At 46.5% G+C, this 26,216-nt stretch overlaps 1 protein-coding gene and 1 pseudogene across 1 annotated transcript in view; one reads left to right on the forward strand and one right to left on the reverse strand.

Annotated features, from left to right (window-relative positions):
* The window catches only part of CACNB3 (calcium voltage-gated channel auxiliary subunit beta 3), a 448,023-nt gene that overhangs the window by 396,014 nt on the left and 25,793 nt on the right, over nucleotides 1-26,216 (forward strand). Inside the window, exons 7-8 of the mRNA XM_088448158.1 lie at nucleotides 261-341; nucleotides 23,462-23,520. Of these exons, the coding sequence (XP_088304284.1) occupies nucleotides 261-341; nucleotides 23,462-23,520 (140 nt within the window). The remainder of the gene's footprint in view (nucleotides 1-260; nucleotides 342-23,461; nucleotides 23,521-26,216) is intronic.
* LOC148543289 (5S ribosomal RNA) lies at nucleotides 16,962-17,080 on the reverse strand (annotated as a pseudogene).

Here is a 26,216-nt window from a genome sequence, read left to right on the forward strand (position 1 = left end):
AAATCTGCTAATTTAATACCATAGAATAGTTAAGAGTTCACTGTAGCTGTGCTTAAATAATGTACAGTATACACTGCAGGGTTTATTAATGTAGACTACTTCCAGACCAATATTAGTTATGTGGTGCCTGTAACCATAAAACACTAATTGCAATGGCAAGATGCCTGCAGGCTTTCCATGAAGTACTCAGCACACATCTGTTAAGTTGTAGAATATTGCAGCGATATCCCATCTGCTAACGGAATCTATTTACCTTTCAGACAGAGCATGTCGCACCATATGACGTTGTTCCATCGATGCGACCAGTGGTTCTTGTCGGACCTTCCCTCAAAGGATATGAGGTAAACAATGAGGAGGAGGGAAAGGATTACAGATTTAGGTTTTTTTTTTTTTTTCATTGTGGAATTACAAACCTGAAAGGTAATATGCCAGAAATGATGCAACATATGGTTTTTATTTTCATTATTTTGTATTTGATTTTTTGCAAGATAATTTTATTTATTTTTCTTACATTTGTAACCAGAACATCTGTCACAATTTGGGCCTGAGTAAATGTACTGTATGTGGTGAAAATATACAGACTACTGGCAGCAGCGCCTTCACACCACTGTCACTGAGTGCCCTGTGCACAGTCTGCTATGTAGCCTATCCTATTCACCTACCACTCACACCAATGTCACTGTGTGCCCTGTGTACAGACTGCTATGTAGCCTATCCTATTCACCTACCACTCACACCAATGTCACTGTGTGCCTTGTGTACAGACTGCTATGTAACCTATCCTATTCATCCACCACTCACACCAACGTCACTGTGTGCCCTGTGCACAGACTGCTATGTAGCCTATCCTATTCATCCACCACTCACACCAATGTCACAGATAAGTTGTAGGTGTGATCAGAAAAATGAGGTAGGAACAAGCACATTTGCAGAGAAGATCCTAACAGAACTCTCAAAACTGAAAGTGGATAAATCAATGGGGCCTGATGGGATACATCCAAGGATACTAAATGAGCTTAAAGGGGTGCTGGTAACACCATTAACAGAATTATTCAACCAGTCACAAGCTACTGGAGTAATTCCAGAGGACTGGAAAAAAGCAAACGTTGTCCCACTGCACAAAAATGGAAGCAAGGAAGAGGCAAGCAACTACCAACCAGTAAGCCTACCATCAGTAGTAGGGAAATTGATGAAAACACTCTTAAAAGAAAGAGTCGTAGATTATCTCAAATCCAGCAATTTGCAGGATCCCAAACAGCATGGATTTACTGGGGGGAGATAATGTCAAACAAATCTTGACTTTTTTGACTGGATGACTAAGGAAATAGTGTTGTGCGGGCCTGTTGTCACTCTGCGCTGGTAAGGCCTGTAGGCGTCTCCGTTCCATTTGGCATGGGTGCTGCCATCTTGCCTTCTGGCCATGTGATGCGGCTGGCCAATCCTGGTGAGTCACATGTTCCCTCCGGCCAGTAACAGCACGGCATGGGGTATTTAGGAAGGATCAGTGCCTTCCTTCTTTGCCAGTGCAACGTGTATCTCAGCCTAGCTGAGAGGGAGTTCTCTGTGCTTATCCTGTTCCTGTGAATCCACTGTCTGCCAGTCTGCCTGTCAGCTCCTAGCTTCCGCTGGACTACCCGCTTCCTCCATCACCCTTGCCCATACCTGAGTCCCTGAGCCTGCTGACATCCTGCTCATTAGCCTTAGTTCACTACCTGCATACCTGGCTTATTATTTCCTGCTTCACTACCTGCTTGATTATTTTCAGTCTCACTACCTGCACACCTGGACAGCTCTAATTGTTTCTACTTGGACATTAACCCATTACTCCCACCACAGAACTCTTGTGCACATTTATATATTCCTGGACTTTTATTTACTGCCATATTTTATGTCTACTCAAGCACTTATTAAAAAACCTAGTTTTTTATTCAAACCCGCTTCTGTGATCGCTCCTGCTACCACCCCGGGTCCACAAATAACCCAGAACATAACAGTTTGCACTGGCCCCATGGAGCCGGCCACGGATCAGGAGTCAGGAGTGGATTTGTTCCGGTGCATTTCTGGTCGTTTAGAAAATCTGGAAAACATGCAGCATCAGATGGCTCAATTTCTGCAAGAGATGTCCAAGCGACAGGATAGTTTGCAAACTTCCTTTTCTACCCCTGTAGTACCAGCATCTACATCCGCATCAGCGTCTGGGAATACAGGAGGCAGATCATCTCCCCACTTTCATCTTCCTTTACCAAGTAAATTTGACGGCAACCCTAAACTCTGCCGAAGATTCCTAAATCAGTGTGACATACATTTTACCCTGCAGCCTGACAACTTTCTAACTGCAAGAACTAAAGTGGCTTATATAGTCTCTCTGTTAGCCGGCCAGGCCTTAGAATGGGCTTCCCCACTCTGGGAGCGCTTAGATCCGCTGCTGGATAATTACGCAGGCTTTGTGTCATCTTTCAGGAGGATTTTTGATGAACCTGGGCGTACTGCATCATCAAACATCATGATACTGAGACAAGGGGTCCGTCCTGTCAGTCAATATGCCGTGCAATTTCAAATTTTAGCATCAGAGCTCAAATGGAATGAGGAAGCCCTCACCTCGGCCTTCTGGCATGGGTTGTCAGACCGACTAAAGGATGATCTAGTCACTGGAGAGCTTCCTACTAATCTGAACGACATGATTTTGTTGTGTATCAAAGTTGACCTATGCTTCAGGGAACGTCAGGCTGAAAAACACAGAACTGACCGGCAAAGGTCATTTGCCCCCTCCATTTCTACCCATCCCATTCCTTCTCCTACTGAAGAGGAGCCTATGCAGGTGAATCATACACACCTCTCCAAAGAAGAACGTCAGAGAAGAATGCAAAAGAACCTCTGTCTGTACTGCGGAGAGTCCGGTCACCTGCCCCCGTAAACTGGGAAATGCCAAATCCTAACTGACCCTGGAGACATCAAGTTAGGAGTTATGAGCCCGTCTCCAAAAATTAAAGATTTCACGATTACCCTAGCGTTGGATCTTAAACCCAAACCTGTCTTTGCTACTGCTCTACTTGACTCGGGAGCAGCCGGAAATTTCATAACATCTAGTTTCATAGATAAATTTCAGATTCATTGTTCGTCTCTCAACCATGCCATCTCTCTGACCTCTATAGACGGACGCCCTCTAACTAACGGGATTGTCACTAAGGAGACTCAACCAGTATTGGTCCAAATTGGGGCACTTCATTCTGAGTCCTTAAAATTTCTGGTGATATCAGAGGCCTCTCAAGAAATTGTTCTTGGTCTACCCTGGTTGCGTCAACATAATCCCAGGATTGATTGGAGTTCTATGCAGATTCTGTCATGGGGTATGGACTGTCAGAAATCCTGTCTTTCAAAAATTCGACCTGTAAGAAAGACAGTTCCATTAGTTTCTTCTGCCATTCCCAAGGAATATCAGATGTTCGCCGACGTGTTCTCTGAGCAGCGAGCAAATACCTTACCTACTCATAGGGAATGGGACTGTCCAATTGAATTGATACCTGATAAGACACCACCTCGTGGTCGTACCTATCCGCTGTCCTTGCCTGAGACTCAAGCCATGACCGAGTACATCCGGGACAACCTGGCAAAGGGGTTAATTCGCCCCTCTACTTCACCTGCTGGAGCTGGGTTTTTCTTCGTTGGCAAGAAGGACGGTGGTCTAAGACCATGTATCGATTATCGAGGCCTTAATGACATTACTGTAAAGAATCGATACCCTCTTCCCCTGATTACTGAGTTGTTTGATAGGGTCAAGGGCTCTGTCATTTTTTCTAAATTAGATTTGAGAGGGGCTTACAACCTCATTCGTATCCGAGCTGGCGATGAATGGAAGAACGCTTTTAATACCAGAGATGGACATTTTGAATATTTAGTAATGCCTTTTGGATTGTGCAATGCCCCTGCTGTCTTTCAGAGTTTTGTTAATGAGATTTTCCGGGATCTGTTATATGTTTCGGTTGTTGTCTATCTGGATGACATACTGATTTTTTCACCTTCTGTGGCTAAACATCAAGAACATGTTAAAGAAGTTTTGACCCGTTTGAGAGAAAACCACCTTTACTGCAAACTGGAGAAGTGCGTCTTCGGTGTGCCCAGTGTACCTTTTCTCGGCTACGTTATTTCTGGCTCCAGTTTGGAAATGGACCCCAAGAAGGTACAAGCAATTCTGGATTGGACCCGACCTCAGACACTGAAAGCCATCCAGAGATTGTTGGGCTTCGCCAATTATTATAGACGCTTCATTAAGGGATTTTCTACATTGCTGGCTCCCATTACAGCCTTGACCCGCAAAGGTGCTAATCCTTCCCAATGGTCACCTGAGGCAGAGTCTGCCTTTCATCTTCTAAAACAGGCCTTTATCACAGCACCAGTTCTTCGACAACCAGATCTGGACAGGCCTTTTTTGTTGGAAGTAGACGCATCATCTGAAGCTGTGGGAGCAGTCTTGTTTCAACGTTATGAGGACAACCGAGTCCATCCTTGTGGGTTCTTTTCTAAAAAATTCTCACCTGCCGAAAGAACCTACGCCATAGGTGAGCAAGAGCTACTAGCTGTTAAGTTGGCGATGTAGGAATGGAGATATTTACTAGAAGGTGCTAAGTTCCCATTTACTGTATTTACGGACCATAGAAATCTCCTATTTCTCAAAAACCTTCAATGTGTGAGTCCTCGTTTAGCCCGCTGGGCAATATTCTTTGCCAGGTTTCAGTTCACCCTGACCTTCCGGTCTGGAGCACTTAATCAGAAGGCTGATGCCCTATCAAGATCTCTCCTCTGTGATGATCAATCTGAAAATCAAAGCAATACCCCTGTCTTGGAATCAAGAGTCTTCGCCGCATTACAGCTTCAGCCTCCTACGGGAAAATCATTTGTGGCCCCTGAAGTAAGGAAGTGGCTTCTCACTTGGGCACATTCCTCTCGCTTTGCAGGGCACTCAGGCACTCGGAAGACCTTGGAGTTCTTGAAAAGACACTATTGGTGGCCTTCTATGAAGGCAGATATAATGGAGTTCATCTCTTCCTGCTCCTCCTGTGCCCAGCATAAATCATCACGACAAGCTCCAGCTGGGGAATTGCTTCCACTACCTACTCCATCATGTCCATGGACACATCTCTCCATGGATTTTGTCACAGACCTGCCAGTCTCTCAAGGCTTCAACACTATCTGGGTTGTAATAGACCGATTCTCTAAGATGGTCCACTATATACCGTTGAAGAAGTTACCTTCTGCCCCTGACCTGGCACAGTTGTTTGTCCAACACATATTTCGTCTACATGGCCTTCCTGCTGAAATTGTCTCCGACCGTGGTGTACAGTTTACTGCAAAATTCTGGAGGGCTTTGTGTTCTGTTCTTCAAGTGAAGTTAAACTTTTCCACGCCTACCATCCGCAAAGCAACAGCTCCACCGAGAGAGTTAATCAAGATCTAGAGACTTTCTTAAGAATTTTTATGTCATCTTCCCAGGACAATTGGGCCGTCTTGTTGCCGTGGGCCAAGTTGCACATAATGCTTCCTACCACTCGTCAACTAACCAAACGCCATTTCAGGTTGTTTGTGGCCTTCATCCTCGTGTTCCCGAATTCCGAAGCCTGCCTGTTTTTGATGTTCCGGCTGTGGAGGACACGATGCGGAATTTTGCTGCCATCTGGACTCAAGTACGGTCTGATTTGTTGAAGGCATCCTCTCGCTATAAGACCCAGGCCGATAAGAAGCGTAGAATAGTTCCACGCATGCAAGTAGGAAACCAGGTCTGGTTGTCTACCCGGAACCTTCGTCTAAGAGTTCCTTCAATGAAATTTGCACCCCGCTTCATTGGTCCCTTCACCATTACAGAAGTCATTAATCCAGTGGCCTACCGTTTACAGTTACCCCCATACCTAAAAATTCCTAATTCCTTCCATGTTTCCTTATTAAAGCCCCTGGTCCTGAATAAGTTCCATAATGCTCTACCTGCTTCTCCTCGAGTCCAGACAGAGAGAGGAGTTGAGTTTGAGGTCGCCCAGATCTTGGACTCTCATCTACGCAGAGGTCATCTACAGTATTTGCTGGACTGGAAAGGTTACGGTCCAGAGGAACGTTGCTGGACCGATGCTCGTGATGTCCATGCTCCCACGCTCATCAGGAGATTCCATTCTGCCCATCCGGAGAAGCCTGGTGAGTGTCCTGAGGCCACCCCAAAGGGGGGGGGTACTGTCACGGCCAGGGTATTTCATCATGGTGCTAGGCGAGTGTCACCTGTGAGGTCGTTGTGGCACGGGCTGTCTGGTGGCGGAGCTGGTGTCTGGCGGGGGGCTTTGGCTGCGCGCGTTGTTGTGCGGGCCTGTTGTCACTCTGCGCTGGTAAGGCCTGGTGGCGTCTCCGTTCCGTTTGGCATGGGTGCCGCCATCTTGCCTTCTGGCCATCTGATGCGGCTGGCCAATCCTGGTGAGTCACATGTTCCCTCCGGCCTGTAACAGCACGGCATGGGGTATTTAGGAAGGATCAGTGCCTTCCTTCTTTGCCAGTGCAACGTGTATCTCAGCCTAGCTGAGAGGGAGTTCTCTGTGCTTATCCTGTTCCTGTGAATCCACTGTCTGCCAGTCTGCCTGTCAGCTCCTAGCTTCCGCTGGACTACCCTGCTTCCTCCATCACCCTTGCCCATACCTGAGTGCCTGAGCCTGCTGACATCCTGCTCATTTGCCTTAGTTCACTACCTGCATACCTGGCTTATTATTTCCTGCATCATTACCTGCATACCTGCTTGATTATTTTCAGTCTCACTACCTGCACACCTGGACAGCTCTAATTGTTTCTACTTGGACATTAACCCATTACTCCCACCACAGAACTCTTGTGCACATTTATATATTCATGGACTTTTATTTACTGCCATATTTTATGTCTACTCAAGCACTTATTAAAAAACCTAGTTTTTTATTCAAACCCACTTCTGTGATCGCTCCTGCTACCACCCCGGGTCCACAAATAACCCAGAACATAACACTAGGTCTCCTACAAACTATACAAATTAAACCAATAAGGGGCAGCACCAAATCAGCACATGTCATTAAGGCCTTATATATTTATCAGATTCCTTAAAATCTAGCCAATAGAACCATGTTGCTGTAAACGTAGAGACTCGATCCCTGCTTTTCACTGTTTCTGCAGGCAAGAAGGCACATAACGCCATCTAGAGATGTTTCTCATCTATATAAATAAGAGATGAACGGTTTGATTTTGCTGAAAACTCAACACACCGGAACTTTGGGGTTTAGTCCCATGACGGGTCACTTCTAGTAGAGCTGCGTCCGGGCTCAAGTACTCCCGCAAAGTCTGATCTCGGACCTAAAAATCAGATCTTGCCTGTTTTTTATTGCATGTCAGTTCCTGCCTTGTGATTTCAGTTGTCAAAAATGACTGAAATTTTTTTTTATATTGATGTTAATAATACTATAGGAACAAAAACGGTTTTTATACATTTTTTAAAAATCCAAAACATGACGATGACTTAGAACCAAAACACCAGGGTCTGCGCACATCTCTAATAGAAATACTATACCTGCATAGCTCCCATTATATCTAATTGGGGCTGCAGAATAAAAGAAGAAAAATGAAACGGCAGAGAAATCACTGATTTTGTGACCACAAGGGCGGGGCATGTGCCCTGGGCACCATGACAGGCCCAGGAGAGGGGGGCGCCACTGGCCTTGACAATCTACAGTGTGGACTCCACACTGGGGAAATATGCTCCACTGTAGCAGCCAGCGCTGGGATCAAGTGTACGATCCTAGCGACGGAAGTCTTGCAGGCCGGTGAGATGTAAAAAAAAAAAAAATATGCAAAAAAATATGGTAGTTGCTCAAATCAGCTTAATTGCATAACACAGGTGCTTGTAAAGGGCGGGGTTTACACTGAACACAGAAAAAAAAAGAGATTTGCCCCCCAGCACACTGCCGCAAAAACAATACTTAAATCCTACATGATAATAGCGATTCAGAGGTATTAGTTACATACATTTGCAAATATATGAATAAGCGCCAGGCCAAACGTCAAGGCTCCTCTATACTGGTGTCCCTAAGATTAAGGGGTTCACGTCCGAGAAGCAAGGCACCCCAAAAAAATTCCAGCCAAGGGCCATCCCCAGGGCATCACACGAAAAAAGAAAAAAGGTGATAGTGAAGTGTAAAGAAAAGATGTGTAAGAATAAATCAATAAGTGTTAATGAAATGAGAAAGAAATAAAATGACATAAATAATATACAAACAAATAAGAAAGTGATAAAAGTATTCTATGTGAATTAAGTGGTGATGCCATGAGAAAGGTCCAGTCAGAACCCCCCGGGGGCCCCACTCCCAAACACTCACCCCAAAATAATTATTGCTACATAATGGTAGCACCCACTCTGGGTCATATAATTACAATTGGTGTACTGCATGATAACAGTACATATATAAGCTGAGAGCTAACTTACCTTGGAGGTACCCCAAAAAACCTCCACATGGCACTACAAGGATCAGCACATCCTCCTAATGCTGACTCCATTCATGCCTCTCCAAACTGCAAAAAAATATGGTAGTTGCTCAAATCAGCTTAATTGCATAACACAGGTGCTTGTAAAGGGCGGGGTTTACACTGAACACAGAAAGAAAAAGAGATTTGCCCCACAGCACACCGCAGCAAAAACAATACTTAAATCCTACATGATACATGGTACTAATACCTCTGAATCGCTATTATCATGCAGCCTCTCCCGCCAGACATGTAGGCCCTCTATGAGGCCTTTCTGTTGTTAACCCCTTCCTAGACCACCAGGTTGTCGGCCACTAAGCCCGTGGGGGGTAACCAGGTCTTAGGCCTGTGGCACTGATAGGCAGGCATTAGGCCCATGCTCCTGTAAGTGACCCTGGGCAATAGGCTCAGGTCACATAAATTGGGAGGGGGCGCCATTTTTCAATTTGCCCAAACCCCTAGTTACGCCCCTGCTCCACTGCTGTCTCCGCTAAGTGTACCCTGCAAGCCACAGCTCCATATTATCTTCTTATTTATCTCCGTAATGCTGACGCCCTACTGACACCTGACACAGTTTGTGCAGCATTGTCACCGTCTTCATTTACTAATTAATGGTTATCAATCATGTGCTACTTACTCAGCTCAAATCCACTAAATTCAATAGGCAGCTGAATAATAAAGGTACATGCTGAGTCAGAACCCATCCCTGCATGGAATAATGAGGTGTGATGCTAACAAGCAGTTCTGCAGCTCTCTTACAACACATGCTAACTAATCGCTTTCTCCCTGGAAAGATCCGGTGACTGCATTAGGGAAAACCAATGTGACAACTTGTCTAAATATTGGCTACACAGGGCTATTTAAACTGACACCCCCATTATCAGTTCAAAGTATTATTATGTGTTATATTTTGAATGATTAAAAAGGCCAAAATCACATAACACCTTAGACCTGTTCCATGACTTCAAAAATACCTTCTGATAAGTGTATGGAGATCTACTCACAAAAGTTGGTGATTCAGGATAACTTTTGCATTTGACATAATACATACATATATGTATGTATGTATGTGTGCAAAGGCACCCAAGGTGGCTGCCTCACCTTTTACATGCTCCATAAAACAGCTTAAATTCTACAAAAGTGACAGCAGAAGCACAAGAAATATCCAAGGACTTGCCTTTAACTAGTACTGCACTATATGGGCATCTCTCCAAAATCAACGGATTGCATTCCTGCACTGAGATTCACATTGGATTGGATTGAAACCTCTGCTTTCTCCACTAGAACTCAGACTGGCATTACCTCTGCAGTGGACACCCCAGAGCAAGGTACTGTGGAATACAAATTATCTTTGGCTCCAGCTCCCCCCTAAGACATCATTCACCTCTGGTCTCTTCTCAGCAAAAAACTCTGATTTCTTGCATTAATAATCTAAAATACAGTATCCCCAGTATCTGAAATCTGGAGGTCTGGTCATTTTAATACACAAGATCCTATTTTTTATTTGTTTTATTTTTTTCCTGGAGACATGTTATCTGTACCCTAGCACAGAATATCCACTGGGATTTTCACACCTATACAATAGGCTTTTAACACCTTTCCACAAGCCTGCTTTCCCCTGAATAATTTGTGTGACTAAATCATCAACTGAAAAGACAAGTTAGCTTATTAGATACTCCTTATTCAAAATATACCTTTTGTACAAGAGAGAAGCAACTGGACATGGCAATAGCCAAATTAAATTAGTCTGCTCATGAATCCCATTATAACTTCTGGATCACACACAGAGTTGAGAAAACAGAAATCTAAAAACTGCTTGATCTTCTCTCATCATCAAATACAATTCATGCTCTCTCATCGATGACCCAATGTATTTTTACACCTCCAGCATTATGCTTTCACTCTGCCCAACACGAGCAGCAGTTCCCATTGATCCAGCACAGGCTTCCATTCTTAAATCCCTTGGCATTTTCAAAAAAACTCGACGGGGCAGTCGTGGGAAGCGAGGACGAAAGTCTCTTATCTGCTGTAACCACGTAAGTTCCTTGCCTTCAGGTTCACCAGTTTCATATAGGAAACAAATAGAAATGGTACCTATGAAACGGCCCTGTGCTTGGAAGAACAGACCTGTAAACTCTCGCTCTGTGACTGACATCCCTAGAGCCCCCACACTCAATATAAAGAAAACTACAGGCCCTCTGGTATGCCCAATCAGGTCCGTCCTTTGTAATGCTAGATCTATAAGAAACAAGACTGCCACAATTGCTGACCTTATTGAATCTTCAGATCTTGCCTGTATTACAGAGACTTGGCTAGATGAAAATGCAGCTCCTTTTTTGGAAGCTGCAGTTCCAACAACTTACTATGTCATTCACAACCCAGGGGAGGGGGAATCTTCTTTAAAAAGGAACTTAAACTTAGGGTCCACTCAATGGAAATTACTCAATCATGTGAGTGCATTGCTGCTCATAGTTCTACACACTTAGGATTCAGAGTACTTATCATTTACCGCCCCCCTGGAGATGGAAAGATATTTCTAAAAGAATTTGTAGATATTGTTGCTGGACTAGATCTGGAGCATTAAAGATGGCTGATCCTTGGGGATTTCACTCCATGGGTTGATGATGAGCGCTCTCACCTTGGCCAAGATCTCCTGTGTACAATGAATGCTCTGGGCCTCACACAAGTCATTCCTTCAGCTACTCATATAAGTGGTCACACTCTGGATCTTGTCTTCCAGATTGGATTAGAAGTCTCTGACCTAAACATAAACCCAGTCACATGGTCAGACCACCACTCAATTTGCTTCTCCTTTGCAACCCCTCAAAATAGAGTTGCAAAGGAGAAGCGAATTGAGTGGTGGTCCAAGGAGGTATCATCCAAGTAGGGGCATGACCCCCCAGGCTCTTGCAGCAAACCTGGATCTTTCTGCGGTAATGGGGGCCTGTGAAGATCCCTGTGCTCTAGTCCATTACTATAACAGAGATGTGACAGCTGCAATGGATATTATCGCCCCTGTGCGTATAGGACCCCACATACCACACCGTCAAGCCCCTTGGTTTGACAATAGTGTTAGTGAACGCAAGAAAAGGGGGCGTAGACTTGAAAGACGATGGAGGAAGACTAACCTGGTAAAGGATAAATGAACACTAATCAAACATATTGGAGAATATCAATCAACAATCACCCGTAAGAAAAGAGTTCCTTTCAAATGAGATCAAGGCAGCAAACAATAGGCCAGCTCAGCTGTTCCGTACAGTGGAGATGCTTTGCAAACCAGCATGCCTGCAGCTTGATGAAACCCTCTCCCAGTCAAGATGCAATGAGTTTGCAAAATTCTTTGCAGATAAAGTTTTCTCCTTCCGGGCTGGAATCCCCACAGTGCCATCAAAGGATTGCCAAACTACGAAGCCTGCCAAGGAAAGCCACCTGTCTCTCTGGAACAGCTTTGACATAATGGACGTAAAAGACATTGCCAAAATTATCAGAATGTTGCGACCCACCACCTGTGATCTGGACCCTGCCTCAACCAAGTTTCTCATAGGGTGTATGGACATGATTGGCCCTGTAATTGCAAAAATAGTCCAATGCTCTTTGCAAACAGGCATTTTTCCAGAACCACTGAAGGAAGCAATTGTTAGACCACTTTTTAAAAACCCTAATTTAGACCCCGACTGCATGACCAACTATAGACCAGTACCAAACCTTCCTTTTCTAGGAAAGGTCATTGAGAAAGTGGTGGCAATACAACTGGAAACCCACCTGTCTACCCATGATATTTATGATCCATTCCAGTCGGGATTCAGGAGAAGAAATAGCACTGAAACAGCTCTAGTATGTGTGCTTAATGATCTTCTGACAGAGGTGATTGTTCAATCTTAATCCTTCTGGATCTCTCAGCAGCATTTGATACTGTGGACCACGGGATTCTAATTGAGCGCCTGAAAAATTTCTGTGGACTGGATGGCACAGACCTTAGCTGGTTCTAATCATTTCTGACCGGCAGGTCACAGAGAGTTTCTTCTGGAGTAAACTCTTCATCACCAGTGCCACTTCCATGCGGTGTCCCACAGGGTTCTATACTATCTCCCATGCTTTTTGTAGTATACATGCTACCATTGGGTGAAATAATCAGACATCATGGCGTGGTCTACCACTGCTGTGCAGATGATACACAACTGTACCTGTCCTTTGCTCCAGGTACAAAGGGCCCCATAACAACCCTAAATGGCTGCCTAGCTGAGCTTCACAAGTGGATGAGTGCCAGTTGGCTGCGACTGAACCCTGATAAAACAGAGGTCCTTATGATACGTCACAAGTCAGGCCTACAGCATAGCCAACCAACATGACTTACGCTTGGGGGATCAGAATTACAAAACACTGAACTTGTGCGGAATCTTGGTGTTGTCCTGGATAGTGGTTTGACACTTAAACATCAGGTATCAGCCACAATCAAATCCTCATTCTTTCATCTGAGGAACATTACCAGAATCAAGCACTTAATTCCCTCAGAAGATCTGCCTAAAGTCATACATGCATTTATATCATAACGCCTAGACTACTGCAACGCCATCTACCTTGGACTCCCAGCAAAAGAATTACACTGCTTGCAGCTGGTACAAAACGCAGCTGCCAGGCTGTTAACCAACCAGCCCCATTCCAGCCACATAACACCCACTCTCTACTCCCTTCACTGGCTGCCTGTCAGATGGTGAATTGTTTTCAAGATTGGATTACTAATTTACAAAGCCCTACATGACCATGGCCCAAGGTACCTAAAGCAGCTTCTGATTCCTTACCATCCCACTCGATTACTATGATCCGCTGACTATTAACAGTACCTACAATCTCCTGGAATTCATCTGGGGGGTCGAGCTTTCAGTTTTGGGGCTCCAACCTTTTGGAACTCACTTTCCCCGCACAGTTTGAGAGGCCTCCACTCTAGAATCCTTCAAAAATAGACTCAAGACTTACCTCTTCACCCAAGCATTTCACTAATGTCCCTTGTTTAAGCTTATTTTGTATTTTGTACTGTAAAGGCAAATGTAAAGCACTTTGAGTCCTTTAGGAGAAAAGCGCTATATAAATAAAAATGGGATTTTGGTACCTACCGGTAAATCCTTTTCTCTGATTCCACAGGGGACACTGGAGGTGCTTACGCTGGGGTATAGAGGCGTGGATAACTGGAGCCGGCACTTTAAATAATTTAGAAGTGTGAAGTTCCTCCCCCTCTATGCCCCATCAGCCCTCAGTTTAGAAAATGAAGACCGAGAGGAGATGGAGAACAAGCGGAATAAGAAAAGGAGAGAAGAACACACAATATATCATACAACATACGGAACAAGCAGCACAGGCAGGCTAAGAGCGCTGAGGTGGGCGTCCAGTGTCCCCTGTGGAATCAGAGAAAAGGATTTACCGGTAGGTACCAAAATCCCATTTTCTCTTTCATCCACTAGGGGACACTGGAGGTGCTTATGCTGGGGACGTCCCAAAGTTTTCCCCATGGGCGGGAGCGCTCTGCGACACCTGCAGTACTAGGCGGCCAAAACGGGATGCCGAAGTAGCAAACGTATCAAAGTTATAAAACTTGACAAACCTGTGAAATGAAGACCACGTGGCCGCACGGCACAATTGTGACGTGGAGGCTCCTCTACCGGCCGCCCATGGCGCACCCACAGAACATGTGGAATGAGCCTAATGGACGAAGGAGGCCGACAGTCGACACCAACATAAGCCTGATAAATAGTCAGTCTAATTCAACGTGCCAAAGTCTGGTTAGACGATGGCCAATCCCTCCGAACAGCATCATAGAGGACAAAAAGCGACTCAGACTTACGGATGGATGCTGTCCTGGCAACATAGATGCGGAGAGCCCTAACCACATCTAAGGTAGAAGAGACACCAGAGTCCTCCACCAACAACGGTACCACAGTAGGCTGATTGATATGCAAAGCCGACACAACCCTGGCAAGAAAAGCGGCTGCCGTCCGGCTTATAAGACAGAGCACCCAATTCTGAAACTCTACGAGCAGAAGCGAGAGCCAGGAACAGAACAGTCTTCCAAGACAGGTACTTAAGATCAACCTCCTCCAAAGGTTCAAACATGGGCGACTGAAGAACAGAAGCACGAAGTTTAGATCCCAGGAAGCTATTGGCGGTACCAAAGTGGGCTGCACGCGCCAGACCCCTTGAAGAGACGTCTGCACCTCAGGAGCACCAAAGAAAATGGAAGAGGCAGAGACCTGCACCCTTAAGGGTCCCAGATGAAAGCCAGAATCCAGACCTGTCTGAAGGAAAAGCAGAAACCGGATGAGATATGAGCACGCCAGATGCGATAATGCGCAGCCGAAACTGGCGAAAGAGCCACCCCGGTAAACGCAGTTGCGCTAGGATGGGGTGTATGAAAGGGCCCTGCTGTAGAAGATCCGGCGCAGAGGAAGGGACCACGGATCGTTTGACAATAGGGATCGAAGGTTCGAGAACTAACTTCTCCAATTCCAGTTCGGAGCCACGAGAATTACAGAGGCTGTCGCTTGTCTTATCCTTTTTTAGAAGACAAGGAAGAAACGGAATCGGAGGAAAAAAGGTAAACGAAGTCGTAGATCCACTGACTTGTCAGAGCGTCTACTGCTTCTGCCTGCGGATCCCGAGTTCTTGACACGTATACTGGTAGCTGACAATTCAGTCGTGACACCATGAGGTCCACCTGAGGACATCCCCATCAAAGTATCAGCACGTTGAACACGTCTGGATGAAGCTTCTATTCCCCAAAATGGATATCCTGTCAACTTAGGTAATCTGCTTCCCAGTTGTCCACACCCGGGATGAATACCACCGACAGGATTACTGAATGGTTCTCGGCCCACCGGAGGATCAGAGTTACTTCTCGCCTAGCCATGCGACTCAGAGTTTCTCCCTGGTGGTTAATATAAGCGACGGCCGTCGCGTTGTCGGCCTGAACTGTTACCGGATGAGCCTTTAGAAACTCGGTTGCCTCCATCAGAGCATTGTAAAGCGCTCTGAGTTCCAATGCATTTATGGCCATCTCTGTTCTAGAGGGGACCCTCTAAAATTCGTAATCGAGGACTACTGCTCCCCATCCTCAGAGGCTGGCATCCGTTGGTACAATGATCCAGTCCCACACTCTGAATCTCCGGCCCGCTAAAAGATTTGTGGATACGTCCACCAGAGAAGGGCAATTTTGGTAATCGGGCTCAGACGGATCAGTTGATGTAGAAGCAGATGAGACCCTGCCCCTGTGCCAACAGGTTCAGTTGAAAAACCTTGGAGTGAAATCGGCCGAACTGTAGTGCCTCAAAAGCAGCTACCCTCTTTCCTAAGAGCATTAACGCTTTCTTTGGACTAGCTGAACTAACAACCGGATATCCCTGGCCTTGGCTGTTGGAAGAAAAATCCTCTGTGATTCCCTATCATTCCCAGAAATAGAAGCTTCTGGGACGGATTGAGATTTGACTTCTTGAAGTTGATTATCCAACCGTGTTGGAGTCTGATAGGTCAGTAAGGCACGATCTGATAGAAGAGATACCGATGGAGCTTTGAGCAACAGATCATCCAAATAAGGGTTTATGTTCACTCCTGGAGACCAAAAGGAGAGCGATCATGACTGACATGATTTTGGTGAATATGCGGGGAGCCGGGGATAACCCGAACGGCAATGCCCGAAACTGGTAATGATCTTTCAATATGGCAAAACGCAGAAAAGCTTGGTGTGGTTCCCAATGGGAACATGGAGATAAGCCTCCTCGATATCCAGGGATAATAACCACCCCCCTGGTTCCCAGCTCGCAATGACGGACTGCAGATGTTCCAGTTTGAAATGATACATCTTCAGAGACAGATTTTAAGGACCTGAGGTTTAAGATGGGTCTGACCGCATTCGGTTTGGGCACTACAAACAGGTTTGAGTAAAAGCCCATACCTCTCTGATGCTCCTGAACCGGAACTAGCACAGATGAAACTACTAGAGACCTGATAGCCTCCTGTAGAACTTGAAATTCTAGCAAGCGTGCTCCCACCGCAGGAAACCCCAGGTGGGACGGAAGACCGTCAAGCCGCCTGTTTCTCAGCTGGTTTAGGCTTTGGTCTACGTGCAACAGTGTGTGGACGACCTCTACCTCTGCAGCCTCTCGGTTGCGTGGAAGCACCTCTGGCTCTACCACAAAAGGAATGAGGCGCTCAAAAGGAATGAAACGAAGGTCCAATATAAGGTCTTCTGGAAGCCAGAGCAGTAGACAGGAGAAAAGAGGACTTACCCCCCCTGGCCTAGGATATCCACTTGTCCAATTCCGGGCCAAAAAGCATATCACCCGTGAATGGTAAATCCTCAACCGCACGCTTGGTCTCTGCGTCTGCTTGCCAAGCGTGCAACCACAGAGCTCTGCGTTCAGAAATAGCAGATGCAGGTATGCAGGCACTAATCTGACTGATATAGCCTACCGCACCTGGTATTCCCAGGCGGTCTACCATCCAAGTACTAACCAGGCCTGACCCTGCTTAGCTTCCGAGATCAGACAAGATCGGGCGTGTTCAGGGTGGTGTGGCCGTAGGCTCCTTAGAAACTTCTCCTAAGTAAACTGCAGACTCACAGATATGTTCTGCTAGTAGACATAATTCTGCTCTGGAAGTATCCGAGTGTAATCAACTGGTCAACCCAGCAAACCACAGCCTTGTTAACCCAGGCAGTAATAAGGGTAGGTCAAAGCTGAGCTCCTGCTGCGGTATATGTAGATTATAGTGTTGTCTCAAACTTATGATCCGAAGGGTCCTTTAAAACAGTAGCTCCCGGCACCGGAACTGCTGTTTTCTTACAGAGACTGACATCAGACGCATCTACAGGAGGAGGTGAGTCCTAGTTCTCCATCATGGATGATGGAAAAGGGTAGCTAGGGGGAAACCTGCGTGGAATTTGGAACCACTTATCCGGCTGTATCCAGGCCACTGATAACTGCAAGATTAGAGATTCCACCCCTCGGGAGGTGGACTCTAACTCCTGAGGGTTTTCTTGTAAAACTTCCTCCAAATCACCCTCTACGGTAACCTCTGGAGCGAGGAATTGTGCGTCCGACTCTTCTGACTAGAGAACAGTCATTAGAGTACGCTCTTGTGACTGTTTTTTTTTTTTGGTAGGAAGTGGAGGGTGCAAGCACCGTTTTACTCTGAACCAGGGTGTCTCCTGCCCATGGCGGAGCAGAAGAGCTAGTAATCGCCAACTGTGAACTTGTTGTTATTACAAGCATCACATAACATGGACCCAGTGGCATGTGGCTTAGTCTGTTTGTTGTTACACTTGGAACAGACAAACAGCTTTAGAGAAGCCTTGGTTCTGTTGGACCTGGTACACACAGTCACCCAGAGAAAACACAGCATACAACAGAAAAGACACAGACAAGATAAACAAGAAGGCTGTGGGACACAGAGGAGGAGAAACCCCCCTCCCACAGATCAGATTCCCCTGCACTTACACCCCAGTTACTTACAGCCTCTCTACCAGGATGTAATCAGGAGATGTACTTGTGCAGCACAGGAATGTCCGCAGAGGAGTCCAGCCTTCTGTGTCTTATACTGCAATCTCCTATATAGAGTTGCAGTATGTGCTGCTGTGTAATGAAGAACGGCAGCCCTGCTGTTATACAGCCGCTTGCCGTGTAGGGTAGAGAGACCCGCGCTGCCTTTAAGCTCCGCCCTCTTTATGCCCTGAAGGGCTTTACAAGATGGCTTCTGTGGCCATTAACCTCCCCTCCCCCCCGCGCGCCTCACACCGCGTGTACAGCGGGGAGAGTTATAGCAGGTGGTCGCGCTTGTAGCGCACTTTACCTGCTGCCCCGCTCCCCTGTAACAGCGGGGAGAGTGATTGAGGGAGCCGCGTGAGCAGCACTCTGCATAGGCTGCCCACGCCACTCTAACAGTAGGGAGAGTCGAGTGCCGCGCTGAGCAGCGGCAGGAGGGACCGCAGGGAGCCGTGCTGTGCAGAGGCAGGAGGGACAGCCGGGAGCCGCGCTAATCAGCGGCAGGAGGGACCGCAAGGAGCCGCGCTGTGCAGAGGCAGGAGGGACAGCCGGGAGCCGCGCTAATCAGCGGCAGGAGGGACAGCCGGGAGCCGAGCAGCGGGTGAAGGGAGATCCGGGTGCCGCGCTGTAGCGCGCTTGATAAGCACCCGACTGTCTCCTGTAATAGCGGGAGGAGGGAGAGCAGGGGAGCCGCGTGTAGCGCTCTGCATAAGCTGCCCAGCACACTAAGTTTGTACAACGCTGGGCAGCGGTGGGGCTGGGAGCCGGGGGATGCGCAAGTGGTTACTCACTGCGTGGTCCCCCATAGAAGTCTCTCTCTTAGCAGTCAGCACTTCTCTCTTCTTGTTGAGAATGTGCTGTGGCGGTAAGGAGCTGTCAGTGCTTTTAGTAGAAGCGCTGTGCACTCCTTCCTGCCTCCTATAAGGACAGGGCGCCAGGTACCCGGACCCCACCTTTAGAGAGGTGGCGAAGGGTACCTAATATAGTGTCATAAGATGTAAAAAGAAAGAAACCTAAATAAATAAAATATATGTGTTGCTGGAGCACAGCAGGTTGTGACCAGCTCCGTAGGCACATTTTCTAAACTGAGGGCTGATGGGGCATAGAGGGGGAGGAGCTTCACACTTCTAAATTATTTAAAGTGCCGGCTCCAGTTATCCACGCCTCTATACCCCAGCGTAAGCACCTCCAGTGTCCCCTAGTGGATGAAAGAGAAATTATTATTATTATTATTATATTAATGGGAATCCAAAGAGAAGGAGCCAGAGATAACTGACTAAAGGGATCATTCTCATCCAGCCTGAAGTTGGAGCAGTTTTGCTTTTTCCCAGGTGAGATCTGTGGAACGGCAGCAGAGGATCAGGTCTAGAGTTGTCCCTGGTTTCAGTATATAACACATTTGGTGCTGATTCTCAGTGGGAAGCTGCAGTATCTGTTTGTGCTCTGTTGCCGGCCTTGCTTCTGCGACTGTATACAAATACTGCTACGTGCCCTTCCTTGGTGTACAAATGTGCATCAGAATGTTCAAGGACTGAGACGCCCACTTTGATTATATGTAGATGCTTAAATACTGCTTGATGCATCTTTAGACACAATCATTGGTTGCACCATCGAAACTTGCACTCCAATGTGAACCATTATGCACCATTATGAAGTTTGCATCCACTTCAATGACGCTCCTGCAACGCTCCCATAACACACCCATAAGATGTACAATCTCCATTCCTCCACTTATACACCTTCCAGTCACCAGATTTTGAAGAAATTTCTGACACCGTGCGTCTCAATCTCTCCTGCAACTTTGTGCGCCCAGACTCTGGCCCTGATTCAGAGACGGATGCTCTGAAAGAGCGCTCGCTCTGAATCTGGGCTTTTTTTTTTTGTGTGGCCTCCTGGCCGCCCGCATAGCTGTGGGTGACCACCCACAGCTATTGTGAGCAGGCAGGATGATGGTCGCGATGGTCAAGACCATCGGGCTTGCCAACGAGACCCTTGTGGTAGGGTGTCATGGCCGCAAGCCTCAGAGAGCTTCTGGCTCTAATAGAGCCGGAAGCTCTCTCACTGACATCACTGGTGATGCCAGTGGGGCCGCCCACAAACGGCAGGCATTCACTTGGGAACGCCTCCGTCTGTGAAGCCACCCCCTGGCCACGCCTACAAAATGGGGCGAGCTGTCGATCAACATCGACAGCCGCCCCTTTTGTAGTGAGCCATGGAGCATGAGATTTTCTCTCGCTCCGGGGCTTGCGCACGCGCATTGCGGCCGCTGCGCATGCGCAGAGCACACCATCGACCCGCTCGCGAGTGGGTCTGAATCAGACCCTCTGTATGCATTGCTTACCTACGTGCGACATTAACATTGCGTCTGACTCAGGCCCATTTGTGTCTTATGTATAACAGCCAGCTTTTACAACACAAGGATACTTTTTCATGACTGATATTGCTGGTAATTATATAGAACAGATGAGATTTGCTGGAGGCTGGGTGGATGGAGATCTGAGGGCATGGGAGTGGGGGTTGAAGCAAAAGTGGCTTAAGTAGGTTGGAAAGTGTTTAGAACCAAGCCTGTGCCCATATGCATAAGGGGGAAATACAAATAACAGATTAGGAATAACAATTACTAGGTTTAGTCACAGCACAAACTTTTATGAACTGAAAACACTTTTATTCAGAGAGATTAATGATTCCAAGTGAATGAGCCCACATGCTGCAGGAAGATAACTAAGCAAAGTTTACTGTTTCTGTTAAGGGCCATGAAACCCTTTTTTGTTTTCAATCCTCTCATTTTATTTATCTAAAATAGCTAGTTAGTAATAATATACTTACTGCCGGCTTCCCCGTCACCTTTTGTATGACGATGTCTGTATTGGTAGATGAGGAGCTGCCTTTCCAGTGTCTAGTTGAAACTCTCTCTATAAGAGAAACATTGTTTATTCCTTTATCAATGATCAGCATTGATTGTCAAAGCTACAGATCTAGCTCCCAATAAGAACCTTTGCTAAAGAGGAAGGTGGGGGAAGTATAAATGCAAAGATCAACAGGGGTATTCAATATGGGAGCGAAAACATCGTTTTTGCGTTAATATCGGAGGTATGGCGTCATTATCGAAGGTTTTACTTTTACACCGTATTCAATTTCAAAGACTTATCGCAGTTTTGAAAAGTCTTTGATAAAAAACGGGGATAACTTTTCACCATTGAATAGGTGTTGAAAAAAAGTGCAGAATTGGGGTTTAGGGGTGGAGGCTTAAAAAAAATAGCCTGCACCCCTGGGAATGACATTTAAAAAAGAACTATGTCAAAAAAAGTTTTTTTAAAAAAAATAAGGACACCCCAAAAATGTAATTTAAAAATTGGGGTGAAAAAAAAAATGGGAAAAAAAATGTTTAAAAATAGGGAAATAGGTTCAGGGCTGTTCTGCAAGTATGCGGCAGGTGTTTTCTAGAATAGAATTATAGCGGCAGGTGCACAAATGCTGAATTTTTAAAAACTTACCTTAGGGACTTAAAAATATGCTAGTACCCATTTTCATGTACCCCAAATTTCATGGGACCACTTAAAAAAACGAAAAAAATAACCTAAGTGCTCTTCTGCATCACTTCTTCAATGTCGGGAAAAAAAACACCTGCTGCGGCTATTTAAATCCCCGACTTTCAATTAAAGGCTAAAACGGGGGTACCCATAGTGTTCCCCCATGTTTTTAGAACTTTAGGGGGGTCTTACAATTTTTTTAAGGAAAAATTCGTAACTTTACGCAAATCCAACTTCGGAGTTTCCCGTTTTCGTTAATTTTATATTGAATACGGGGATAAGCGGGACCCCTCCAAGAGTCATAAGCTGAGTACACACTGGGTGATATATTGCAAACACATTGGCGCGTGTGTACCGACGCCTTTCACAGACATATCGGATCTGCTCTAGCACAACAGATGGCTGATACTGTGGGGGTCATTCAGACCCAGTCGTTAGCGAAGATGCGCTCGGACCGGGTCGACGGCCCCCCACAGAGCATGCACACGACGGCGACGGCGCCATCGTGCGCATGCGTGAGACCCGCTACGACCGACAGTGCCGGTCGTAGCGGGTCTCGATCCAAAGAGGGCGAGCTGTCGATGTTGATTGACAGCTTGCCCCGTTTGGAAGGCGGGTCGGGGGGGTGGCAGCCCAAACGGAGGCGTTCCCATTGGGAATGCCTACCGTTTGGGGGAGGCCCCACTGACATCACTAGTGATGTTAGTGGAGAGCTTCCGGCTCAGACAGAGCCAGAAGCTCTCCGGGGCTTACGACAAGGGGGACCCTACCCTAGGGTCTCGTCGTAAGCCCCGATGGTCACGATGGTCTCTGACCATCGCGACCATCACCGGAGCGGTCGTTAGAGCTGTGGGTGTTAACCCACAGCCTAACGACCGCAACAGAGGCGGGCGGTCAGGATGCAAGCAGCCGCCCAGTTTCTGAGCGACCGCTTGCATCCTCCGACTGCCTCTGAATGAGGCCCTGTATCTCTGCAGATATATCAGCTCATCTGGCTGTGGCTGACCGCCAGTACAGCTCAACTGGGTGAGTAATTTCAAATGCCTGCCCAGTTGTGATGTAAGGGAACACGCATGGAGCTGCCAAATGGCAAGTCTGTATAGCTTGCCTTATCGGCTGCTGTGCCGACAGATCCGCCCGTTGGCGGATCTGTCGGCACAGTGTGTAACCAGCTTAAAGGATCCAAAAACAACACTGCAATCATAATGGAAACTACTGTCAGTCAATCCACAAGATGTTTGCTGGCTAGAAATAAAAGGCTTAACATAGAATTTAATAAATTCACTCTAGTCTAAACAGTCAATAATACAATTAAAAAGCAAATTTAGAGGAAAGTATATTGCATATTGATGAATATATTGTCTACTGCTAAATGTACCACATATCCAGTACATTATATTTAAAAAGCACTGAATTGGTTAACTGTAGGATTACGACAGAAAGATTTATGGGGAGATTTAATAAAGCTTAGAGAGAGATAAATAGTACCAACCAATCAGCTCCTAACTGTCACTTTACCAGCTGTGTTTGAAAAATGACAGTTAGGAGCTGATTGGTTGGTGCTATGTATCTATCTCCATGCTTTATTAAATCTCCCCCTAACTCCAGAAAATCTGACTGTAAAAAGAACTGTAGGCTTTTGAGCCAATTGGCAGCCACAGTGTGCGGCACAAAAATTAATACTATTATAACCTGACAACTTTCCAAATGTTTCATTAATTTAAATCTAGTCTTACCAGCACTCTATATGCTTCAGAGCAGTCTCCACGAGTACATTCTGCAGAGTGCCTGCCAAAATGTCGTAATATTACGTATAACCTGCTCATTCTGTTTATCAGCTGTCTCCAAGAATAACTGTATTTCACCTCCTCACTGTTCCCTGCCTGTATGTAGGTGACTGACATGATGCAGAAAGCTCTGTTTGACTTCTTGAAGCACAGATTTGATGGCAGGTGAGATCATCGGAGTTCTTTTTGAAACGGTACTGTATACCAGACTTGTGCCATCAGCTGCTTGTAGCACCAACCTTCAGTTCTTACCATGTCACCTGGCTTCTCTCCACATCTATATATATATATATATATATATATATATATATATATAAAGACTCTGCCGCGAGAGGGGGCCCTGGCTGTGGCGTGGGACACACAGGACACCTTGCCTCCCATGAGGGAAAGGACGGACGGGATGCGGCACACTCTTGGAGGAGGTGGGGCACACACAGGCACATGTCACCCTCAGCCTGGGTCCTGATGCTTCCTGGCCACTATACATCCTCACTTAACGACCAATTTGTTTAACGACCGAGTTGTAGGAACAGAGGGCCTGATTCAGACCCGGTCGCAAGCGCTGACCGCTCGCAACCGGGTCAATGGTGGCCTACAGCGCATGCGCACAACGGAGCTGGCTCCATCTTGCGCATGCGCGAGACCCGGCTAGCGATGGGCACTCCGTCGCTCCGGGTCTCGCATCAAAGGGGGCGTGCTGTGGATGTTGAGTGACAGCTCGCCCCGTTTGGTGGGTGGGCTGGCCGGGTGGGTGGCTACCCAAATGGAGGCGTTCCCATGAGAATGCCTGCCGTTTGGGGGCGACCCCACTGACATCACAAGTGATGTCAGTGGAGAGCTTCCGGCCCTGTTAGAGCCGAAAGCTCTCTGGGGCTTGCGATGGGCGAGACCCTACCACAAGGGTCTCCTCGCAAGCTCGATGGTCACAATGGTCTTGACCATCGCGACCATCATCCTGGCCGCTCGCAATAGCTGTGGGTGGGCACCCACAGCTATGCGAGTGGCCAAGAGGCCGCTCCAAAAAAAAAAAGGCCGCCCCTGATTCAGAGCGAACGCTCTGTCAGAGCGAGCGGCTCTGAATCAGGTCCAGAACTCGGTCGTTAAGTGAGGAATGTCTGTATGTATAATCAAATCTTCTGACTGACTCACTGACTCATCAATGCCCAGCTCAAACCCATGGACCTAGAAACATGAAAATCGAGGAGTATAATCCTGCCATGACATAGGTGCCCACTAAGAAGGGATTTTTCGAAATTTGACTCCTAAGGAGGGGAAAAGGGCTAAAATGTTTCCTCCCCTGTGCAATGTCTGCCTGACTGTCTCATTGTGGCTGTAGCACAGTTCAGTACTCAAACACCAACTGTCATAACAAGTGCTGCCAAACATCACTGGCAGTTGGTGTGGCTCCCCTATTTGTATAATGAGGGAAGGGAATGTGTTACTATACAGGTGAGATAGGAAAATGTGTTACAACAGCAGTGAGAGGGGAATGTGTTACTATAGAGGTGAATTAAGGGAATATGTTAACAAACAGCTGAGGGAGGGGAATGTTTTACTACACAGATGAGGGAAGGGAATGTCAAATGTGTTACTACGTGGTGAGGGAGGGGAATGTGGTACTACAGGGGTGAGCGGGGGTAAAGTGTTACTCCAGAGGTGAGGGAGGGTAATGTGTTATTAGAGGTGTGAGGGAGGGATTGTATTTCTACAAAGGTAAGGGAGGGGAATGTCGAATTAGAACATGGGTGAGGGAAGGAAATGTGTTACTACAGAGATGAGGGTGTGGAATTTGTTAGTACACAGGTGAGGGAGGGTAATGTCTTACTATAGCAGGGAGGGAGGGGATGCATTACTAAAGAAGTGTTATTGGAGATGTGAGATTGAAATAGAAACAGCAAATATCTAAGGTCTACCTAAGTGAAACCGGGTACATCAGCTAGTGTTACTATATTAGTGTAATACACAGGGAAATTATGCAATGCTTGGCCAAATGTGTCATCTGTATAAAGAGTATAAACTTGAACTGATACTAAATTATTATTAATATATGTACCTGGGCAGTTTCCAAATAATCTATAAGGAGGCAGCTCGAAAATGCTGAGTGGTGAAATTGCTTGTTTCCCTGAGGGAGTGAAGTTTTAAAGCTTCCCAGATTAATTTTATTTTAGTGAGCCTTTCCCTATATTTCTGCACATGCTGACCAGAAGGATGGAGCAAGCTGCCGGTAGATGAATGTTCTTGTCAGCACAAGTGCGCTATAAATCCAATAGGAAAAGTGCTGTCTGAGAGTTGCCAATAGTCCTGCATTTCCCAGTTAGATGAGAAAATAATATTATTAAGTAAACTAATATATTTACTATAAATGATTTTATGAGTGTGTTATTTCAGCTCGACAATTCACATACTGACATGCAACAGGTCGACTTGAGGTTGAAATGTTGATATGCTTACAGGGATGAAATATTGACATGATAAAGTGTCAACCTAACATCCCTGGTGGCCAAACAATCACTTAACTAATCCTGGCAGCGGCGGCATCTACAGTGTCGCGTTCTGGGTCCCAGCTGCCATGTGACCATTACTGTAATAATGTGGAGACGTCTGATGGAGCGGAGTTCTGGTAAGTATGTTACCCTTATCCCTAATCCTCCCCATAGTGCCTAACCCTAACCTCCCCACTACAGCCTAACCCTAACCTCCTCACGCAGGTTTACCCTAACCTCCCCACCACAGCCTAACCCTAACCTCCTCACGCAGGTTTACCCTAACCTCCCCACCACAGCCTAACCCTAACCTCCTCACGCAGGTCTACCCTAACCTCCCCACCACAGCCTAACCCTAACCTCCTCACGCAGGTTTAC

The sequence above is a fragment of the Taudactylus pleione genome, unplaced genomic scaffold (genome assembly GCF_031769625.1).
Source record: "Taudactylus pleione unplaced genomic scaffold, aTauple2 ptg000005l, whole genome shotgun sequence".
NCBI lineage: Eukaryota > Metazoa > Chordata > Amphibia > Anura > Myobatrachidae > Taudactylus > Taudactylus pleione.